The following is a 19,141-nucleotide window of genomic DNA, read 5'->3' on the forward strand; positions in this document are numbered from 1 at the left end:
TCCTCCTCTTGAATCATCAAGCATCCTCTCTTTGGCTCATGGACCATTCTTCTGACAGGCATCCCGGTCCATGCCCGGTTTGTCCCTGCCCTGTACACTGGCGTGCTCAGCACACAATGCTCTCGCTCTTTCTGTAAGTTGGTCAAGTTTTGTCCTGAGATCTCCACCTCAGCCACAGTGGGTTATGGTACACTTTTCTCTTGTTCATCTGTTTTTATGCCAGTGCTACGCCTACTTTTCTTTGATTTCAAAACTCTTGGCAACCCACACACACTTCTAACCACCACGGGCTTCCAAGGCAGCTCGCTTCTGTTTCAGAAAAATTCTAGGCGCCTCAGGTTTCTGTGGTGAGTGCACATGGGCAGTACCCCTCATTTCTCGAGTAACTTTCTTTGCAAGGTGCCTTTCTATTTTCTGCCTCTGTGCTGTCTTTTACTCCTTGTTGGGTTACACATTGGTTCCACTTGACCTACTCCAAGACTGGTCCATTGGTCGCTGCCACTTCAAAAGCATCACTATCACATGTCTGCATGTCAGGAAACCTTGTGGAACCTTGCAACATCTTTTGAGTAAAATATAAATGATGATTTCTTCTGAGTTGTATACTAAGCTAATATTGGGAATTTTCCATCCACATAGAAACACATACACAACTAAAAGTTTCAAAATGAAGTGATTTCTGTGCAGCAATAGCAATAATATAAGATCAAAACTGTCGTCTCAGTCTCCCTTTTCACTGACGAAGAACATACCACTTTTGACCATTTTCATAGACCAAAAAGGTATATCTATAAAGCATACACGTTTTGGCCACACGTAGCCATTTTTTTAACCCTCAAATCAGTTCCCAGCAAAGCCGAAGGACTCTCATCATTTTCTAAATCATCCTTCCATCCACCGTGGGAAGGATCTAATAGCTGGACTTCTGAGAAGATAGAGTCATAGCCTTTCCTCCTTGGCTCATGTCGGATATGGCGAGGTTCTCCAGTATCGACTTCTGGAAGGAGGGAGGGGAGGGCAAGGCTGTGTCTGGGAGATGGAGCGCAGAGCATTAAGGGAGGAAGAAGGAGATGATGACAGAGAAGGGAATGTTGTCAGCATCACAGAGAAACAGATCTGGAGTGTGACAGAACTGGGGGTCGGAGGCTCAGCTCATCGCTGTGGGCAGGTCGCGTAAGAATTTTATGTTTAGATTTCCTCATCTACAAAATAAGAATATGAACACCACCTCTCAGGGGCTTGGGGAGCTAGAAGAGATCACCAACTGGCATCTTTGGCTGGCATGAGGTGGCCCTAGGAAAGAGGTCGTCTCTGACGCCCATGCATCGGCCTGCTGGCGTTCCCAAGAACATCCCCTACGGTCTCCCAGAAGGCCCAGGATACCGCCCCAGAGTAAAAATCGATTGTTGGTGTTCAGCGCACAATTCGTAAACGTTGACCCCACACTCTGATTTCTGTTCTTTGCTCTAGCTTCCCTCCTTAGTTTCAGGGAGAAACCCAAAGGGGCTGCGTAAGCTCAGGTCGCCCCTTTTTTCTGGGCCCCGAAGACCAGAGGTTTCCAAGTAGGGAAGGAGGTCAACGAAAATCGTCTTTCCTAGGAAGGGGTACCACGTCCACACATCCAAATTCCAAGAAGCAGCATCCAAAACACGACGTCTTCCCAGGTCTGAGCTTCCTGACCATCCCCCTTCTTTGCCCCCTGAGGGCCGGGCTGTGAAATAGATCACTGCAATCACGAGACAAGTTCTAGCAGCTTCCCACCCCCTCAGGCTTCCTGGAGCTGGGGGCGCATAGCGAGGGCCGGAGAAGAGTTTATCGTATGAGCTGATGGGGATAAGAAACTATGTGAATGTGACTTCTAACGTAGGACGGGATGAAGTTGTGTGTTTTTTTAATCTCATATTTCATGCAGGGCTGGGCTGAGGATGTGGCAGGCATGGCGTATGCCCTACGTTCACTGCCAGAGGGGGCTCCCTGCCTGCCACAGGTGAGAGCCAGCTCTGGGGTGTCTGCCCCAATGGGGGAGGGGGGGAGGGGCCTGCCGGGGGAGGGGTGGGGACTTTGCTCCACCTGTGGTGGTCCCCAGGAGGACTTTATCACAGAATCCAAAACTTCATGTCCTGAATGTTCACTTTCTTAGATCGTAAATGAAATTGCGACAGATTAAACCCATATTCTTTTGGTTGCCTTTTGTAGTGCACGCTGTTACCGGGCACACTGCACGAGAGTATAAAGTGTATGTGCAAATTTCTGAGGAATCTGGGCCTCCCTGCATTCTGTAATCGAATGGGAATGCTTGATCATTCTGCTATTGCAAGTACATTTCAATAGTAAAGTTAGGTGTGTTCCATTAAGGCCGCCAACCACCAACCCAAGACAAATTGTACATCTTATTTTATAAATTAGACATTGAATTGTGGCCCGAGACACAGTACATTTTGATCTTAATGTTTTTGTAATTTATATTTTTACTCTCGATTTTCAATGTCGTATTTCTCTCTCTTTACCCTTAACTTTTACTGACATATTTATTCTTTATTATTCAACAGATCTACTGAAAGTATGTTTGGCAGCTCAGCTCTCTGCCCCACCCCCAAATTCACATCTCTTTAAAAAAAAAAAAATCTCCAACACTCAACCTTTTATCATTTTCTACTTTTTCTGGGGTTCGTTTTTTATTCTTCTTACTGTCCATAGCTAGCCCTTCCTGACCCAAATCATCACATCTTAAAGCATCGAGTATACACATCAAGCAAACAGCCGCACATGGCTTTCCAACTCCAATACTGAAAACTCTGGCACCAGAAAACCAAAATGCACTTAACTGATTCACCCTGAAATCTTTATCATATCCTGAAGGCAAAAATAAGAAGAATAATAATAATGTTAAAACATTCAAATACATGTCTAACCTATTCAACCCCTTCTAAACCAGGTCTTGATAAGTCAGCCTTTTCGGCTCCTGTAAACGGCAGTCTGCCACCCCGCACGCGCTGTTCGCTTGTGGGGTTTCCCGCCTCCGCTTCTAACGCCATCGCCTCCGTCTCCTTTGCAGTGGTCAGTGTACATCCGAGCCGCTGTCCGCAAGGAGAAGGGCCTGCCCATCCTCGTGGAGCTGCTCCGAATAGATAACGACCGCGTGGTGTGCGCCGTGGCCACCGCGCTCCGCAACATGGCCCTGGACGTCCGAAATAAGGAACTCATAGGTACGTGCTCTCTGTTCTCTCGGGCGCGTCCCAGCGTCCCCGTCTGTAAATGACAGTGTCCTGTGTCTGTCCCGCCGCACGCGGCTGAACCCACACGCGGAGCGCACGCTCAGGCAGGAACGGGGCCTGCGTTACAGGCCGCGTGTCTTCCCGGTTCTCCTGGTTTAAACCCACGCCCCGGGGGTACCTTTTAGAGTACGGAGGACACGCTGTGTTTGTGGACATTTCTAATCCTTGCAATGACCGCAGTGCCCAGAACTGGATGCCATCTTCTTCCCCGCCCTCCGAATCCCTGTGGGGCTCTTGGTTTGCTTTCCAGGTGGTGAACGGGGTTGTCACGGGACACAGGCCACTTCGCCTCCCCTCTCTTTAAATTTCTTTTGGATGAGACCCTATTGGCACTTTAATCCTATTTTTTAGAGAATCCTCTCCCTTTAATTTGGTATTCAAGAGATAGGGAGGACCTTTGATGAATGAACATTAAAGAGGTCATACATTCATCTGTTTATTCAGTGAGTATGTATCTATGACCTACCTCGGTCCAGGCCTGTTCCAGGCCCAGTGATTACATCAGCCAGCAAAACAGGAAGCTTTGCCATCATGGAGTTTACATTTCGGGGAGGGGAGATGCGCGGTAAACAGAATACACATGCGAATAACATTCCATGGGGAGAAATGGACCCAGGTAAAGGACACTGTGATTGGTGAGGTTGCTATTTTTTTTTTTAATTGAAGTGAAATTCACATAACATAAAATTAACCATTTTAAAGGGTACCATTTCAAGGCGTTTAGTATTTTAACAGTATTGTACAACCACCACTTATATGGAGTTCCAAAACATTTTCATCCCCCTAAGGAAAACCCTGTACCATTAGTCACCCCCGTCACCCATCCTCTCAGACCCTGGCAGCCACCAAGGTATGTTCTGTATCTATGGATTTTCCTTCTCAGGTTGTTTCATGTAAATGGAATAATATAGTGTGTGAGCTTTTATGTCCGACTTATTTTACTTAGCATTAAGGAGTTTTGATCATAAATAGGAGGTCGGGTAAGAGTTGTTGGGGAGGTAACAGCTGAGCAAAGATTTGAAGGAGGAAAGAGTGGGCCACGTGAATATTTGGCGGGAGGGCATTGAAGCTGATAGAGCAGCTTCTGCAGCCTGCCCCCTAGAAGGGGAGCCGGGCGGGAGCCAGTGGGTTCAGGACCTTAAAGGGGCCTCATGTGCCTGGGGCAGAGCAAGCAGTGGGAGCCCAGGCTGGAGAGGCCGCCTGGCTCCTCCCTCTGTAGGTGGGAAAATGCCCAGGCCAAAGCTGATTGATGCCTGGAGAACTGTTGAACCACAGAGACCTGGCTGGGGAGAGGCACAGCCTCCCCACAGGCCACCATCCAAGTGTAGGCATCTGAGATCAAGGCAATCGTTCCAGAAGGGCTGCTGGTCAGTCGGTGGAGTGGGAAGCCTGGCAGGCCTGACTGCAGGTAACAGGTGTCAGTGGCGGTCAGGCAGCAGGCAGCTGGATCACCTGCCACCGGTTCAGGTTATATAGCCCCAGGGGGAGAAAAGGTGAGAGCAGCTGAAGGGGCAGGATTTCCATTCCCAGGGCAGCTGGAATGCCAGGTGTGGACCCGAGAGTCATACGCAAATTTTACATAAGTACATGGATCCGTTGTTGCTATTCAAATTCCTGAGCGTGGCCTACTCAGCCCTTTGTGATCTGGGAACCAGTCATGTCTTCTCCCGCCATTTCACAGTGCCCGTCGTACCCTCCAGTAAAACCCGAAGCCTTTGCAGGTCTCCAACCGTGTGTTTGTGTAAAGAGAAACCAGCTTTTCAATCTGCATCTAATAATTGCCATTTCTCGTTATGCTTGCAGTGCATTATAAGCCATGAGACAAATATAGTTTGATATTTAAATACAGTTTGAATTTAATTTAAATGTTGTTTACGGATTTTGTTTAATATTTAAACTAGCCATTGGCTCAAAGGGTCAAGAGACTCTCTCCCTATCCGCTGTCCTTGAGTTGTTTCTGACAGAACAGAGCTGACGCTTCCGATAAAATTCCATTGCTCCTCTAGAAAATGGAGGAAAAATCAATAGCTAATGAGTCTACTGCCTGGATGTCTGCTACTCGGTATTGTGAGTTTGCATATTTTATTTCTTTGGTGGATTAAAATATAACAAAATAGTGAACTGTTGATTGTTTTTCTAGCTTCCAAGCATCTCTTCTTTCTCAAAAGCCAGTTACCTCATACTCAGTCTGAGGCGGGGACTCTTGGAGCACTATATGGCCCATTTAAATTAAGCTTTTACCATCAAATGTCACCAGACAGGAAAGGGAACCAATCATTGAAACAAAGAAGTGAAAATATCTAAGGCTTTATGAGATCAATAACTTTTTTCTTGAATAAGAAAAGCAGAATTTAACAAAAAAATCACATCATTACATTCTATCTAGTAGAAAGGAACTGTGACCTTTGCTAACTCTTTTACTTAAACATTGTATCAGAGTCATGATTTGTATAAGAAAATGCTACATGGAACTTTATCTGTTGAAAAGAAAGTTGGAATGACTTTGAACGAAGAATGAAAAAATAAATTGCTACATTTTCCCTTTTCTATCAACTCTCACTCAGAGCTTTGGTGGCCTCATATAGTTTCATAGTGAAAGATCATCTACATTCTGACACCTCCCAAAGAGATATCTCTGGCATGAATCCCACATCTCTGAGTCCAACCATCTGTCCGACCTCTCCACCGGACGTCCGGCAGACATATCAAATACAAAACCTCCAGACCTGAGTTCCTTATCTTCTCTCCAAACTCGATTCTTCCACAGTCTTCCTCACAACACCAAGCGACAGTTTGTCCTTGCAGAGGTCCGGGCCAGGCACCTTGCAGTCCCCTTTGACTCCTCACCCTTCATTCAGTCCATCAACAGATCTGGTCTTCTGTATTTTCCCAGGATCGGACACTTCTCCTCTGACACTTTGTCCCCAATCTCCCACCATCTCTCATCTCGGGTACTACCACGGCCGTCTACCTGGTCTCCCCGCTTCTCCCCTCACCCCTATCACATACTGTCAACACAGAAGCCCGAGTAACCCTGTTAAAACCTTAGAGCCTGTTATTCCCCCACTCACAGCCCTCCGATGGCTCTTTATCCCTCCCAACGTAAAATGAAGACTTTGAAGGCAGACACGATTATATATATAGGATACAGCTCTCTGTTCCCTCTCCAACCTCACCTTCTCCCTTCTCCCCGTCACTAGGTTTGCTGAGGCCACCAGGTCAATGAGGTTCCCTTACCACAGGAGCCGCATCCTGCAGGGCCTTTGAACTTGCTGCTCCCTCTGCCTAGAATCCTCTTCCTCCCCATGTCCATACACCTCAGTCAGCCCACTCGGGTCCTCCCTCAAGTGCTGTTTGCCCGCTAGAACCTTCTCTGGCTTCTTTCTTAAAATCCTACCCCAACTCCATTCCCTGCTTGCTTTTTCTCCACGGCACTGAGCACCTTCTAACCTATGATATATTACGTGTCTTGTTTCTTGTCTGTCTCCCCGTGCTGGAATGTAAGCTCATTTCATTTATCTTAAGTAATCTTCTAATTTCTCTTATGTTTGTGTTGTCTTTGACTTTTATGGGAAGTTCTGGCTTGTTCGTTCACCTACATCACCCATGTACCTAGAACAGCAGCCAATCCATAGTCGAGACTTTGTAAATATTTGCTAAATGAATAACTGAACTAACTTTTTTCCTGTTTGACCATCACCTTAAAATGAATTTCAGATCAGCAAAACATTAAGCAAGCAAATTAAATACAACCTTAACTAAACAGAAGGGATTTCATACCAATAAAGACAGTCATCAAAAAGCCAGTTCATCTCCCCAGTGAAGTTTACCAGATACATGCAAACACTCAGAATTTTGGAAGGAACGCAGTTCACACCACTGGTTCTGGGGTTTCACTTTAAATTACATCTCTTCGTAGACCATTCTTTTAGTCTGGGGTCGGGGAAATGGCTCTCACTCTCCGGTTAAGGAATGGTTTGTCTTCTTGGACTCCGTTATCAGGAAAACTTCTGATAAGCTATTGAACAACAGTCACCCTACCTCATCAGCTCTAATGAGGACCATATAGTAGCAGTACAGAGCAATGTCACACCCTCCGCCTCCCCCGTGTCTTCCCGAGTGGGCTGTTGCCACAGTTCTGAGTGTGTCTGTGCCGTCGGTCAGTACACGTGCTCCCGATAAATCGTCGTGTTCTTCTGAGTGACACGATGTGCGGTGGTCCAGGTTAAACCACTTCATACATTTCTTTGCTACCTTCCAAAAACGTTAATTATCCTTCTGGGCAAAGTATCAGCTCATCATCAGAAAGGTTTTTTGTTTAAAGAATGGTAATAGCTTCAGTGAAAAGAGCAAACAATATTGTGTCACTTTACAAAGTTTAGCAAAATGCCATCTATTTCATTAGGCTGACTGTTCCTGATGATGACGGCAGATGGCTAGTCAAATCCCCACCCACTCTGCCAACGAACGAAACCTCAACAACCAAAAAAAAAAAAAAACCCTTAAAAAACATATAAACGCTAGACAAGGGAGAGAGATGTCTACCACTTGGCAAACATTGGTCGTTAACCCATGACTACCCATCCATGGAAAATAATCCTAAAGAGAGCAATTTCATTAATGTGCTGTTTTGTGCTGTTTTGTTTTGCACATTCGCAGACAGCATAGAAAATCAAAACACTGGATCAAAACAGTCACTAAGTAGAGTGTGGGCACTGCAGGTAAGGCTCCCAACATGTGACATCATCTGTCCGGCTCATGCCGGGGTGCCACGCTGGAGGCCCTGCCCGTGCTCACCCCTAATTGCATCCCATCAGTAAGGAACTTTTTCCTGAATTCTTCAGCCATTCCCCGGGCGAAGGCTACTCTTTGAACTCAGCAGGGGCGGGTAGCACCTACTTGATGAGAACTCTCTTATCTTAGATCTCCATTGTGTAGTTTTACGTTTGCATTGTCATTTACTTTGATGTGTACCCATCACACCTTCTCCCAATGAGATAACAGTTGGGGATCTGCACCCTATTTATTTTTGTGTCCTACAGTGCTCAGCACTTTACTACGCCTGTACTAGGCACTCGGTACCTGTTTGCTGAACTGATTCACTGGTGGGTGAATAACAAGGGTTATTCTTTCTGAAGAATAGATGTAGAGGAGGTTTGGCAAATAGAGAGGGAGGCAGAGAGGGGAACGTCTGGTTCAGCCTCTTCCCACAGCATCCAGGGAGGAAAGACAGACAGCTTAGATGCTCCCTGAAAGCCAGGACTCCTAACCACACTCACTCATTCCGCTGCCGCTTTGGAAGAGCTTCGAGACTGGGGAGGAAGTAGAAACACTTTCTTTCTGTGTGTGCCTTGATCTTTGCCCAAGGTTGGCAGAGCTGCTGCACCATGCAGGTAGTATCGGCAGAGCTCACCGAGCACCCTCCTTTCTCTTCCCTGAGTGGTGGCGGCTCGCCACACTTTCTGGCAGGCGAGCCGAGGCTGGGATGCCCCGAGCATCCTCCCCACTCCCCGCCTCCCTGCCTAAACTGAAGAGAAGGGCCTCGCCCTGCCCCGTGGACCCGGCCCTTCCCCAGCATGCCGCTGTCCTTCGCCCTCTCCCTCTCTGCATCCCATGACCCGTTCCCCTGTGCTCTTTTCTCATTTGGACTGTTCACCCCATTCACAAGGATCTCTGAGAATCCTTCTTCGACGCCCCCACACATTCCCGTTACGTAATCCGTTCTTCGTATTTTGGCAAACCTCATCGTCAACTCGCCGAGCCTCTGTCCAGGCGACATCTCTTCCAGCCTCACAGGAGACGCCGGACAGAATCCCACCCTCTCTGGGGCCGTGTCCTAGGGGGTGTCTGTTGGCTCCCAAACACAGCTGTCCTCCAGAAGACATGGAAGAGAAAGGGGCTCCAGGTCTCCAGGGGTGCCCAGCAGTGCACATCTCCTGCCTGCCCACGCCGGCGAAATCGTGAACGAAACAAGGGAAGAGGCTTCCCCGGGAGCGCACCGTGGGTCAAGCCGTGGAGCGGCTGCTGTTTGGCGGCTGTTTCTCCGTCCTCGCAGTGTGTTCACATCATCCCTTCCGTTCATCCTGGGGCGCCGGGGCCTGGAGCAGGCGGAGGGCGCGCCCAGCTTTCTCTTTCTTGCCACAATCTGTTTTCGATATTCAGACGAAAGGTTTTACGTGGCCCCTCTAAAGTCTGTTTGTAGACGATGAGATGAGAGCCGATTATATTTAAAAGGAGAGGTTCTTTAATAAATAAATCTACATGTCCTTAAATAGATAGATAAATAAATCAACAAACAAAGAAATAAATAAAAACGATGTTGTCTTTAAGTGAAGATAAAGACCGAATAAAGGGAAAGGTAAGGTTCCTAAAATGACCAGCGTCCCACCCCCTGCCCCCTGCCCAGCCCCCACTGCGTGTCAGCTCTTCGCTTAGTGAGAAACGCATGTTCCTTTGGGGAGCTGGATGGTGGCCCCTGTCTCGGATCCATGCCATCCTGAGTGTTGTGTTGCCTTGGAAGCATTCGCTCTCATTTGGTGACCTCACAGCCGGATTTTGGAGACACGTATCCGTGGAACTCTAGACCTGATATGGATCGTCATCACAGCTGGGAAGATGCTTTTACCCAGTTCTCTGATCGTGAGAGTGTGTTCTCTGCGGGACAGACAGGTCCATCCAGCTGGAGCTCCATCTCCTCGAAGCCGCTTCAGACACTGCTCGGGTCATCCCTCAGACCTCGTCCACATCCCTCAGACCTCATCCACATCCTTCTGCTGGGACAGAAACACCTGCTGTCGTCATCTCCTGGGCGCTCAGGGAGTGCTTTGTGCCCGTGGTGTCTCCTAGCAGAACTGGGGAGCAGAGGGCTCTAAAAACGTATGGCTCACCCATCAGTTAAAATGCACACGTGCATGGCTTTATTCTGTCCTCGTCACATGCCAGTGGCTTGCATGCGGCAGAACCCCCTGGCGTGAGGGCACCTCATCCAGAGGACTGGCCACGCATCACGCAGTGCTGTGGGCACCTTCTCGACCGGCTTCCTGGCCCTGGGGAAGCAGTCCCACCTGCGCCAAGCGAGAGAGATGTTCAGGAAACATCTCAGGGCAGCCAGGGAGCCGTGCGTTACTCTTATTCCTGGGAACGTGTGGCCGTCACTTTACTGGTGTCGGGACACGTTAGTGACATGCCTCCTCTGCTTTTCAAACCACGTGTCTTCAGCCCTGGCAGATGTTGTTTGAATTAAAACACATGCAGTTTCAACCGGTACTTTAAAAAGAAGCCCGGGTTCCCAGACGAGGCCCTGCGTTGGTTCACTCTTCGCCGGCTCGCTTTAATGACGGGATTTCACGAGCCGGGTCCTGGGCGGCCGGAGAGCTGCGTGTTTCGGCTGAAACTCGATGTCTCAGATTAAGTGCCCGCGTCCGGACCCTTGTCTCCCGAACCCAAGAAGCTAATCTCGTGGATTCTGCCTCCTTTTCTGGAGGTTCTTCGTGAATTAACGTTAGACACCTGCTGGGGAATTTGGGCGGCTGAGTCTGGCAGATAAGGATTCCTTGGAAAGGAGAATCGTAAATAAATCGAAGAGCCAATAATTATTGTATTAAACAAGACAGCGATTTCGCCCCTCGGGAGGACTCCATGTGGGGAAAAAGGGCGAAAGTGAGAGATTCCCTGTCGATTCCGAATCAGGACCTCGGTCTGCGTAGAGACCTCGAAGGGGAGAGAAAACCACTTACTGCAGTTTGGCTATTCACCTGATGCCTGCCCAGTTTTAGAAGGGGGAAAAAAATGCTTCAGAGAAGAGAATGCGTGGGAAATGAAATGTCTCTCCTCAAATACCTCCAAGCTCGAGAATCTAATAATAGGAAAGAAGATTTCAGCAGGGCGATGCTTTTAAATTGTATTTTTTCTATGTCGACTGTCATCCTCTTCCCTGGCCAAACAAACAAAAGTTGGAAAGACATTGTTATTTTCACTCTTTCTTACTAAAGATAATGGATGAGAAGGTAGTTTAAATGTTTAAAGATGAATGCTCTTAACTATTCAGGCTTACGTTCAGTTGTATTATATTGAGGAGTTACAGAGTAGACACGGATGACTGTACTTGGGGCTTCTGCTAAAAAGGGGGTGTAGGCTGGCGCCATGAATTGAACGGGCAGTTGGTTCTGCTCTGGAGGACACCCGAGGCAGTAAAGGAGAAGGGGACGGACACTGCAGAGGCGAGGCAGCCGTCTGAGGAAGCGCACGGCAGACCCCAGGCGAGAGGCCGGGCCCCAGGGGGCGGATGTTGGCCTGGGGGTGCAGCCAGCCCCTGGCATCTGGGCGGCCCCAGGCCAGGACCCAGGGCACCAGTCTGGGAAATATGGGCATAAGCAGCAAGAGCATATCGTGCTCCTGGAGAAGAAGCAAGCTGCTTCTTGAGATGACTTAAGAAGAAGCCCACCTGTTCATCCAGCCAGACTAGGGTCAAAGAGATATTTGGAGAGAAAAGCATAAAATCAGGCGGTTCCCGTCAGCACCTCGTCAGATGTCCTAAGTTCTTTCAGGAAGCAGATATAACTCCGAGATTTCTTCCCTTATAACCGAGACAGTTCCTGACAATTTACTGTCAGGAAAGCTTGTTTTCCAAATTTAAAATGAAATTTCCCCATTCGATTTTCTGTATTTTGTGTCTTTGAACAGTGTCAGGTAAAATGAATGGCTTTGTAGCGGGATGATAAAAGGCAAGTAGCTTGTTTCCTAAAGCACATGATACCCTTTGGATCTCGAATTGTATCATCCTTAGTGTTTAGTACAGGCAATGAACTTGAGACAGTACAGACCAGGCTGATGCAGCCATACAGTGCTGTGCGACGCGAAAGATAGATGGGAAGATAAAACATGCCCGTGGTCCTCACCTTGAGACTCGAACAGTCTCAAGGGATGTCATCGCTATGAAATGAGAAATGGCAGCGTTAAACTTTTTAATTGAATATTAACAAACTTAATACTATACCGAGCATGTGCGTGAGAGTGATGCTGTTACTCTGAAAATGTTGAAATTCAGGTGTGTGTGACAGATGGCCCACAGGCTCTCTTACCAGCAAATAGCTGTGGAGGGCCGTGCGCCAGGACCCCTAGGGACACCGTAGTGGTCAGCCCTCAGCCCAGTCCTTTAGACCCGCATTCCCCACGCAGCACGCCCCCAGTGGTCACCGTCGGATACCCTCAATCCTCAGGAGGGTTCGGGAGCACTGAGTCTGCCCGCGCACTGGACCGACGGCCCCCACAGGGCGTGGCTCCTACCCCAGGACAGCGCACCTTGAGGTGCTGCCGGCTTCTGGGTGCGCTGTGCCGAGGAAGCCATCAGAAAGCTCTGCCCCAGACAGGCCCGCTGCCTACACAGCCCAGCACACGGCGTCTTCACTCTGCCACCGTCTGGAGCTCAAAGGGTGGCACTTTCAAGTCCCCACCCCCTTATCTCCTCGCGACTTCACCAGGAACCTGGTTTTTTTTCACTTGCCTTCATTTTCAGTGATAGAAACAGAGAGAAGCTTCCGGGCTTTTCCTTTCTTTTCCTTCGTCCTCGTACAGTAAACGCATCACGACGTCTCGTTGGTGCTCCCCGAGGGAGGTTCTTCAGTCTCTCCACTCTTCACAGATGTCACCTCTCAGTTCCAGCCAGGAGAGTGGCAGGTGCCAGGCACACACAGAGGACCCGCCCTGGCCGCTCTGCCCCGCCCCCCTCGGCACACCCTCGCCACCCTGCGTCGCCAGGACCCTGGGTGCGGGATGCCCAGCCCTTCCACAGTGTGGACGACACGAAACGAACCCTGTTCCCTGGTTCGTTTTCAACAAAAACGGGTTTATTAAGGACCCGGGAGTCTCGTGCTTCCTAGAACGGGCTCGTCTCTCTCCTAATCTCACGCGAAGCTTCCGGCAGCATTCGACATTTTCCAAAGCATTTGAACGTTTTTAAAAATAAAACTTTCTAGTTTTCTCCCTCCTCCCTTTTCCCATTTGGCGTTTTCTCGTCCGGTCTGTCTCAAAGCTCTGTCCTGGGTCCCTCTTCTGTAAAGCTCGTCACGTAAGTTATTTGTGATACTGATTTTCCAGGTCTCGAATTCCCACTTGGTTCTTCCTTGTGGTTTCCACGTCTCTGCTGAATTTGTTCTTTGTTTTCATTCATGTCGTTCCTTTTTCCATGAGATAGTTTCACATACATATCACAGCTAAAGTCCTGTCTGCTTATTCTGACATCTTGGTTATTTGTAGATTTGCTTATTTGACTACCTTTTCTCTTAATTTTCGGTGGCATTTTCCTGCTTCTTTACACGTCTTGTGACTTGTTTGTCACATCAGACCCTGCGCACTAAACCCTTAGAATTATCCGAAGTCGATGACACGTGCTTCCAACAAAAACACCCAGTGTCCTCTGTCAGGTGGGTAAGGTGGAGAGCTGAGTTCATGTAACTCATATTTTACTTAAGTTCCGCTTAGTAGCGGCTCTAGTTAAATCCAGCTTTACCACTAACTTCAAATGTTTCAAGAGCATGATCAGGATGTAACCTACGGTTGGGCTTGGAAGCTGAGCGCCTACAGGTTCCAGAGAGTTCTCTCTGCCTTGCAGCTCAGGCATCAGCTTTCTGAATTACAGGAGCTGGCTCTCCCCCGTCGCTTCCTCCCATCTCTGCTGGGAGGCTCGCCTGCCAGCTGTTTGGATGACCACACGACCTGCGTTGTTCAGATCGTTTTACCCTCACGTTCTCTGCGTCCGTTCCCGAGGCTTACTGTTCCCAGGTTCTCCGCCGTCCTCCTGGCTGGGCGCGGTCCCTGCCACCCCTGCTCTGAGCATTCTCTTTCCAACTCGATCACTTCAGCTCATCTGTCCCCGCAATTATTCTTTCATCTCCCTTCCTGTCCACTCCCTCCCCATCTCCCTTATCTGTGTACCCCCAAATTTAGTACATAAGGAAGGCTGTGAACAGTGCTTCAAATGGAAGGAGCAGGGTCATCTGCTCCGCCAGCTGACAGATCCTGAGGAGCAAGAACACCTTTCTCTTTCTCTTCCGATGTTTCTTTTGAAAGCCCCGGCAGCGCCTCGCCCTGTGTGAGTGCGATGCCGGCCGCGGTCGGGGCTGCCTCATTGCGATTCTGCTGCAGCCTGAGCTCCACGCGAGCAAGGCTAGTGTCTTCCTAGTTCGTGCTCGAACCCCTAGGACAGGGCTGTTTGGGCATCTAGTGGATACTTATGACACTTTATTTGAATGAGTAATAGATCGAAGCTATAATATCGTGGTTTCATAAACCAAATTCCCATCGTCATATCTAGATTTTCCTTATTATGCAACGATAGTTATAACCTCTACCTCAGCGTCCCTGACGATCGAGACCTCTCTGCACCCCCTTCTCACCTGGAACACGCCACCACCACTGCACCCCCCAAAATAAAACCACGTGCCTTCTTTTTCTTATGCAAACCAAAGAAGATGAGAAACACTGTTTCAGAATGTGATTCTTGGTCTTGGTCGTACATTGGAATTACCTGAGCTTATCCCCAGAGATGTTCAGGTATTAGCATTTATTTTGAGGCTTCCCGAGGGATTGTAACATAGAGCCAAGATTGATAACTACTGCTTTAGCATTCTATAAGATCCATCATAAGTAAAAAGATCCTGCTAATCTCCTGGAAAACTGTCTTCTTTCAATTTTGCAATATTTTATAATGACTGTACAGTCTAAGCCTAGGTTTTTTTTTCTGAGGCATCCAATTCCTTTGATTAGAAAAGTTGTAAAAATTTTCTCCAGAAAGTTTCTGATCCAAATTTCCTCCTTACATTATTGGGCGTAACAGGTAATTGCTTTGAAATAGTCTATTTCGGTTAACATGGCCACTAACGGTCTTGAGTCAAATCAAAGCTTAAATTGTTGCAAATATACATGCAGTAGGAATATCAAGTGGGCGTCAGTCCCTTGTTTTAGTATAATCTTTCATAACACACGCTCAAATGAAAATATGGAACCTCTTCACTTTGGCAAAGGATTCTAACTACCTTTCCACTTAATAAAGCCCCATATGTTTGAAGACTAATTTAATCAAGAGGACAAGTGTAAAGAGCTTGTTGAAAACATCAAGTGCAAGTGTGAGACCAGCAGTCAAGTTCAGAGCTGACAGCATCCTTCCCACTCAAGGTGTGCGAGTTCCCTGCCAGTCGGGAGGCCTGCCTGCGTCCAGCACGGTTAGATGGGGGGACTGGAGGTGCTGCTTTCTTCCCTGGTACCACCTTCCCTGATCTTTGGAGCTTGAAGCCCTGACTCCTCAAGGCACATCTGGATGTCCCCTCTCCTACTTAGACCTACGGCTTTTTTGAGATTACGTCTCTACCTGGGGTTGAGGAAGGACACAAATTCCCTCGGCATACCGGTGAGCAAGCGAGGAAGAAGAAAAATAAACAGAAAATGTACAAATTCGTGCTTTGAGATAGAGCCCTGCCTCACAAGCATCTTCGAAAACACTAGGGTATTAGCATTACTTTCTGAGAGCTACTTTTTCTCATCTAAAGCTACTTATCACCTCTCACATATACTGTGCTTTGCTGCTACCTCATATCTTATGCCTGATGGTTTTAAAAATGTGTTCTCTTTTGTACGCAGAGGTGATGTTAGTGTGTGCTTTCAGCTGATTTTGAATCTGTTGTGACAGGATTTTTCAGATGCCCTTCCATCTTGTCCACTACTCCAGCCCCTGACCAACAGTGTGTGTTGTGTGCAGGTGTCTCCAGGGTTTCCTATGGAGGCCTTGACCTTGCCCATTTGTCAGGCATCGATGCTAATCTACTGAACCAAGGAATGGCAGATAGTGGGAGACCCAAGCAATAATTCCTTTGACTGCACTGAATGTTCCTCAGTGGACCTGATACTGTATATCCTACTATAAATGTCACCAACTTCTGTGACACCTCATTTACCCAAAAGAGCACTCTTGGAATTATATTTCATTTCTGCCTATTCTCATTATTGGTCCCAGTGAGAGAGAAGAGGTAGTGGATAAAAAGAGGTAGGGTATTGACAAGGATATGATAAATATTGGCAAGTATTGTCTCTGAATTATCTTCACACAGGAAAATAGAGGAATTATTCAGTTATCTACTTTCCATTAGGCAAAGGACTAGAACTAGCTAAAGATATTTGAATTACAAAGTAGAGGGCCTCCCTGGGATCAATATTTTAAGTAGTCAGGCTACAAACAACCAACAGTGAGTCCAGAACATTCGGTAATCAAGTATAATTTGTGACAAAGCCCATCTCAAAGGGTGAGTGACCTCGTATGTGTACACATGATGGCCTCTGGGGTGATTAGAAGCAAACGGGAGCGAGGCTGACTGCGTGGTGCTCTGTCTTCCTCCCTCGTTGCCAACATGTCCAGCAACCCCATCTTCAGGCTCCCAGCTGGCTCCGAGGGCCGCCCCACTCCACATCAGTGGCTCTGGGCAGCGATGGAGTGGAAGGCTTGGGGAAGCAGAGGAAAACTGCAGACGAGAGACAGTATCGGTGACAGTGACAGGGACAAGCACTGTCCCCACTGCTTAATCTGTGAACCTCCTGCTCCCAGGGGCACTGGGAAGAAACTGAGGGCCTGGCCGAAACGATGCAGATTAAACAAACAGCAACTGCCTGCAACCCCAGTCGGCCCAGTGAGCCTAACAGATCAGTCAGTCTGATGAGGAACAGCGGGAATGAAATGTATCCAGAAATTGGTTACCGTATTGCTTTTCTCGAAGTACTCTGCTGAACTTTTAGGAGCGAATACTGCATTTCTGTTTTGCTTTGGTACGAGAGAGGGATGATTGTAGCTTATGGAACTGACAAGGCCACGTAGACCCAGGCCCGTCACCAGCCATCTGAGCCTTGTCCTCAGGGAAAGTGGATTATCAGTTCCAGGCACGTGAGGAGGAGGAAGGCTGCGAGGAGGAGGAGGAAGTGTGCTGAACGGACTCTTCTGTCATGGAGACCCATCTCCTGGTGACTTCCGTGCTCCCTGTCAAGCCCGGCTCATCCCGTCCACTGTCCAAGGTTCTTAATTCCTGCCCGTGGACGTGGGAACCAGCCTCTGCTTTGACATTCTCCAAGTGCAGGGCCTTTCACAGATGACCTTTGTCATCTAGTCTCTGCTCCGTTAGCCGGTGACTACATTCCAGTCTCTGCTCACTTTTCTTTTTAAATTTACAAACGTATGAGATGCCTTATTTTAAACACAGGAAGGAAAAAAAAAGGCTCAGATATGTGCCTAAGAACAAGCCGGTATCTTTACTAAGAGAAAAGTCATGGAATGGGCCTGCGCCCACCCTGCCTTGCCCTTCGGCCTTCCTAGAAACATCTGAGGTGGCCCCATTTCTCTTTTCCCCGGAGTTCCCCAAAGCTCCGAAGTCATTTTATTTTGCTTCTCACCGCCCCTGAATTTCCTTGTCTTGTCTTTGCATCCTGCCCAGTAATCTTCTTAATAGAAGGGTTAATCACGCAGGCCCTGGAGGAGGGGGGCTGGCGGTTTATTGATAGAATCAGATTGTGACTCATCACAAGAATTACAGAGAGCAGAGGTCTGCTGTTTAATTTCGCTAGTGAACTTTCTAAATAACTTTCGAGCAACTGTTTACTCCCTCTCATACTTTTAAATGTAAATGGCCGCCAAGGATATAGTTTCCTGCGTGATGTTTTAAAAATAAAACGAACACATCCCTCTTTTAAATATATCTAAGAAATCTGGATACCATAGTGGTTTGATTTCTACAGCATCCTTTTTTAATAACACATAAGCACATTCTTCATTAATGTTAAAAGAGGTATATTTTACCTTTGCTTCTTGAACATATGACCATTCCACATCCGTCAAGAATTTTACCCTGATTTATGTCTTTTATGCTTAAGCATGTCTCTCTTATTGATCGCTCTTTCTGCAAACAAGATATATACAAATAAAAACTTGTTTTTAAAATACTGCTTATGGTATTAGGCTTTAAGTTAAAACTGCCTTATGGATTAAGTTATTACTGGAATTATTAGTAGGATGCAATTGATCAGAACAACATGTATCATACGTCTTGATTAAAACTCTAAATAGAAAAATTAAAATTGTATTGGAAATGTATTCCTTGGATGGATGAGCCCTTTTACCCCAATCAATTCATGTGAATATTACTTACTTCTTGACTGAACAGGATCCTGTATCGTTCATCTCCCAATTTTTTGGTTTTAATAGATTTAAACACTGAGAAACATCACTCGCATGTACGAGGTGAAGGGAATAGAATATCTTTCCTTATGGCAGTAGCACTTGATTCTTTGATCTTCTTCTGCCTTTTATTTCCAAACCTCATGGGGATCTATCATCAGAAGTTGTTTTTAACGATCTACCAAATGACACCTTGATTGAGTTCTCCAGCACTGGAAAAGGTAAAGAATTGGAAACCACCTTATTGGGACGGAGGAGAGATGAGCTGCCTGTCATCAGGGCTGTGTCCCTCTCAGCCCAGACACTGGCACTCTGCAGGGCCCTTGGGTTGGACTTGGGGACGATTTCCATTTGGGCACAAGGAGGGACTCGGCTTGGTTCTGCCCAGTCAAGGAAGGGAGCCTGTGAAGGTACATGTGGGAGTGATTTCAAGCAGATCCGTTTTGTAGTAAGAACACATAGGGAAACTGGATCCGAAAATGGATTCCCTTAAAACCCCAAGCCCTGTGTCCCCTTGGAAAGTCTACCCAGAGCCTCAGGGCACGAGAGGCCCAGTCTGAAGACCACTGCCCCAGGTAGTCTGGCCGTGAGGGAACTGTGGCTGTGACCTTCACATTGTTCCCACGTGCCAGGGCTTCATGGAAGAAGCGCGTGCGGC

General features: G+C 47.6%; 1 protein-coding gene across 1 annotated transcript in view; it reads left to right on the forward strand.

The window, feature by feature from the left end:
- CTNND2 (catenin delta 2) overlaps positions 1-19,141 on the forward strand; it is a 773,259-nt gene that overhangs the window by 677,495 nt on the left and 76,623 nt on the right. Inside the window, exons 16-17 of the mRNA XM_039842770.1 lie at positions 1,913-1,987; positions 3,056-3,206. Coding sequence (XP_039698704.1) covers positions 1,913-1,987; positions 3,056-3,206 — 226 coding nt within the window. The remainder of the gene's footprint in view (positions 1-1,912; positions 1,988-3,055; positions 3,207-19,141) is intronic.

The sequence above is a fragment of the Pteropus medius genome, unplaced genomic scaffold (genome assembly GCF_902729225.1).
Source record: "Pteropus medius unplaced genomic scaffold, Ma_sr-lr_union100, whole genome shotgun sequence".
Taxonomy (NCBI): domain Eukaryota; kingdom Metazoa; phylum Chordata; class Mammalia; order Chiroptera; family Pteropodidae; genus Pteropus; species Pteropus medius.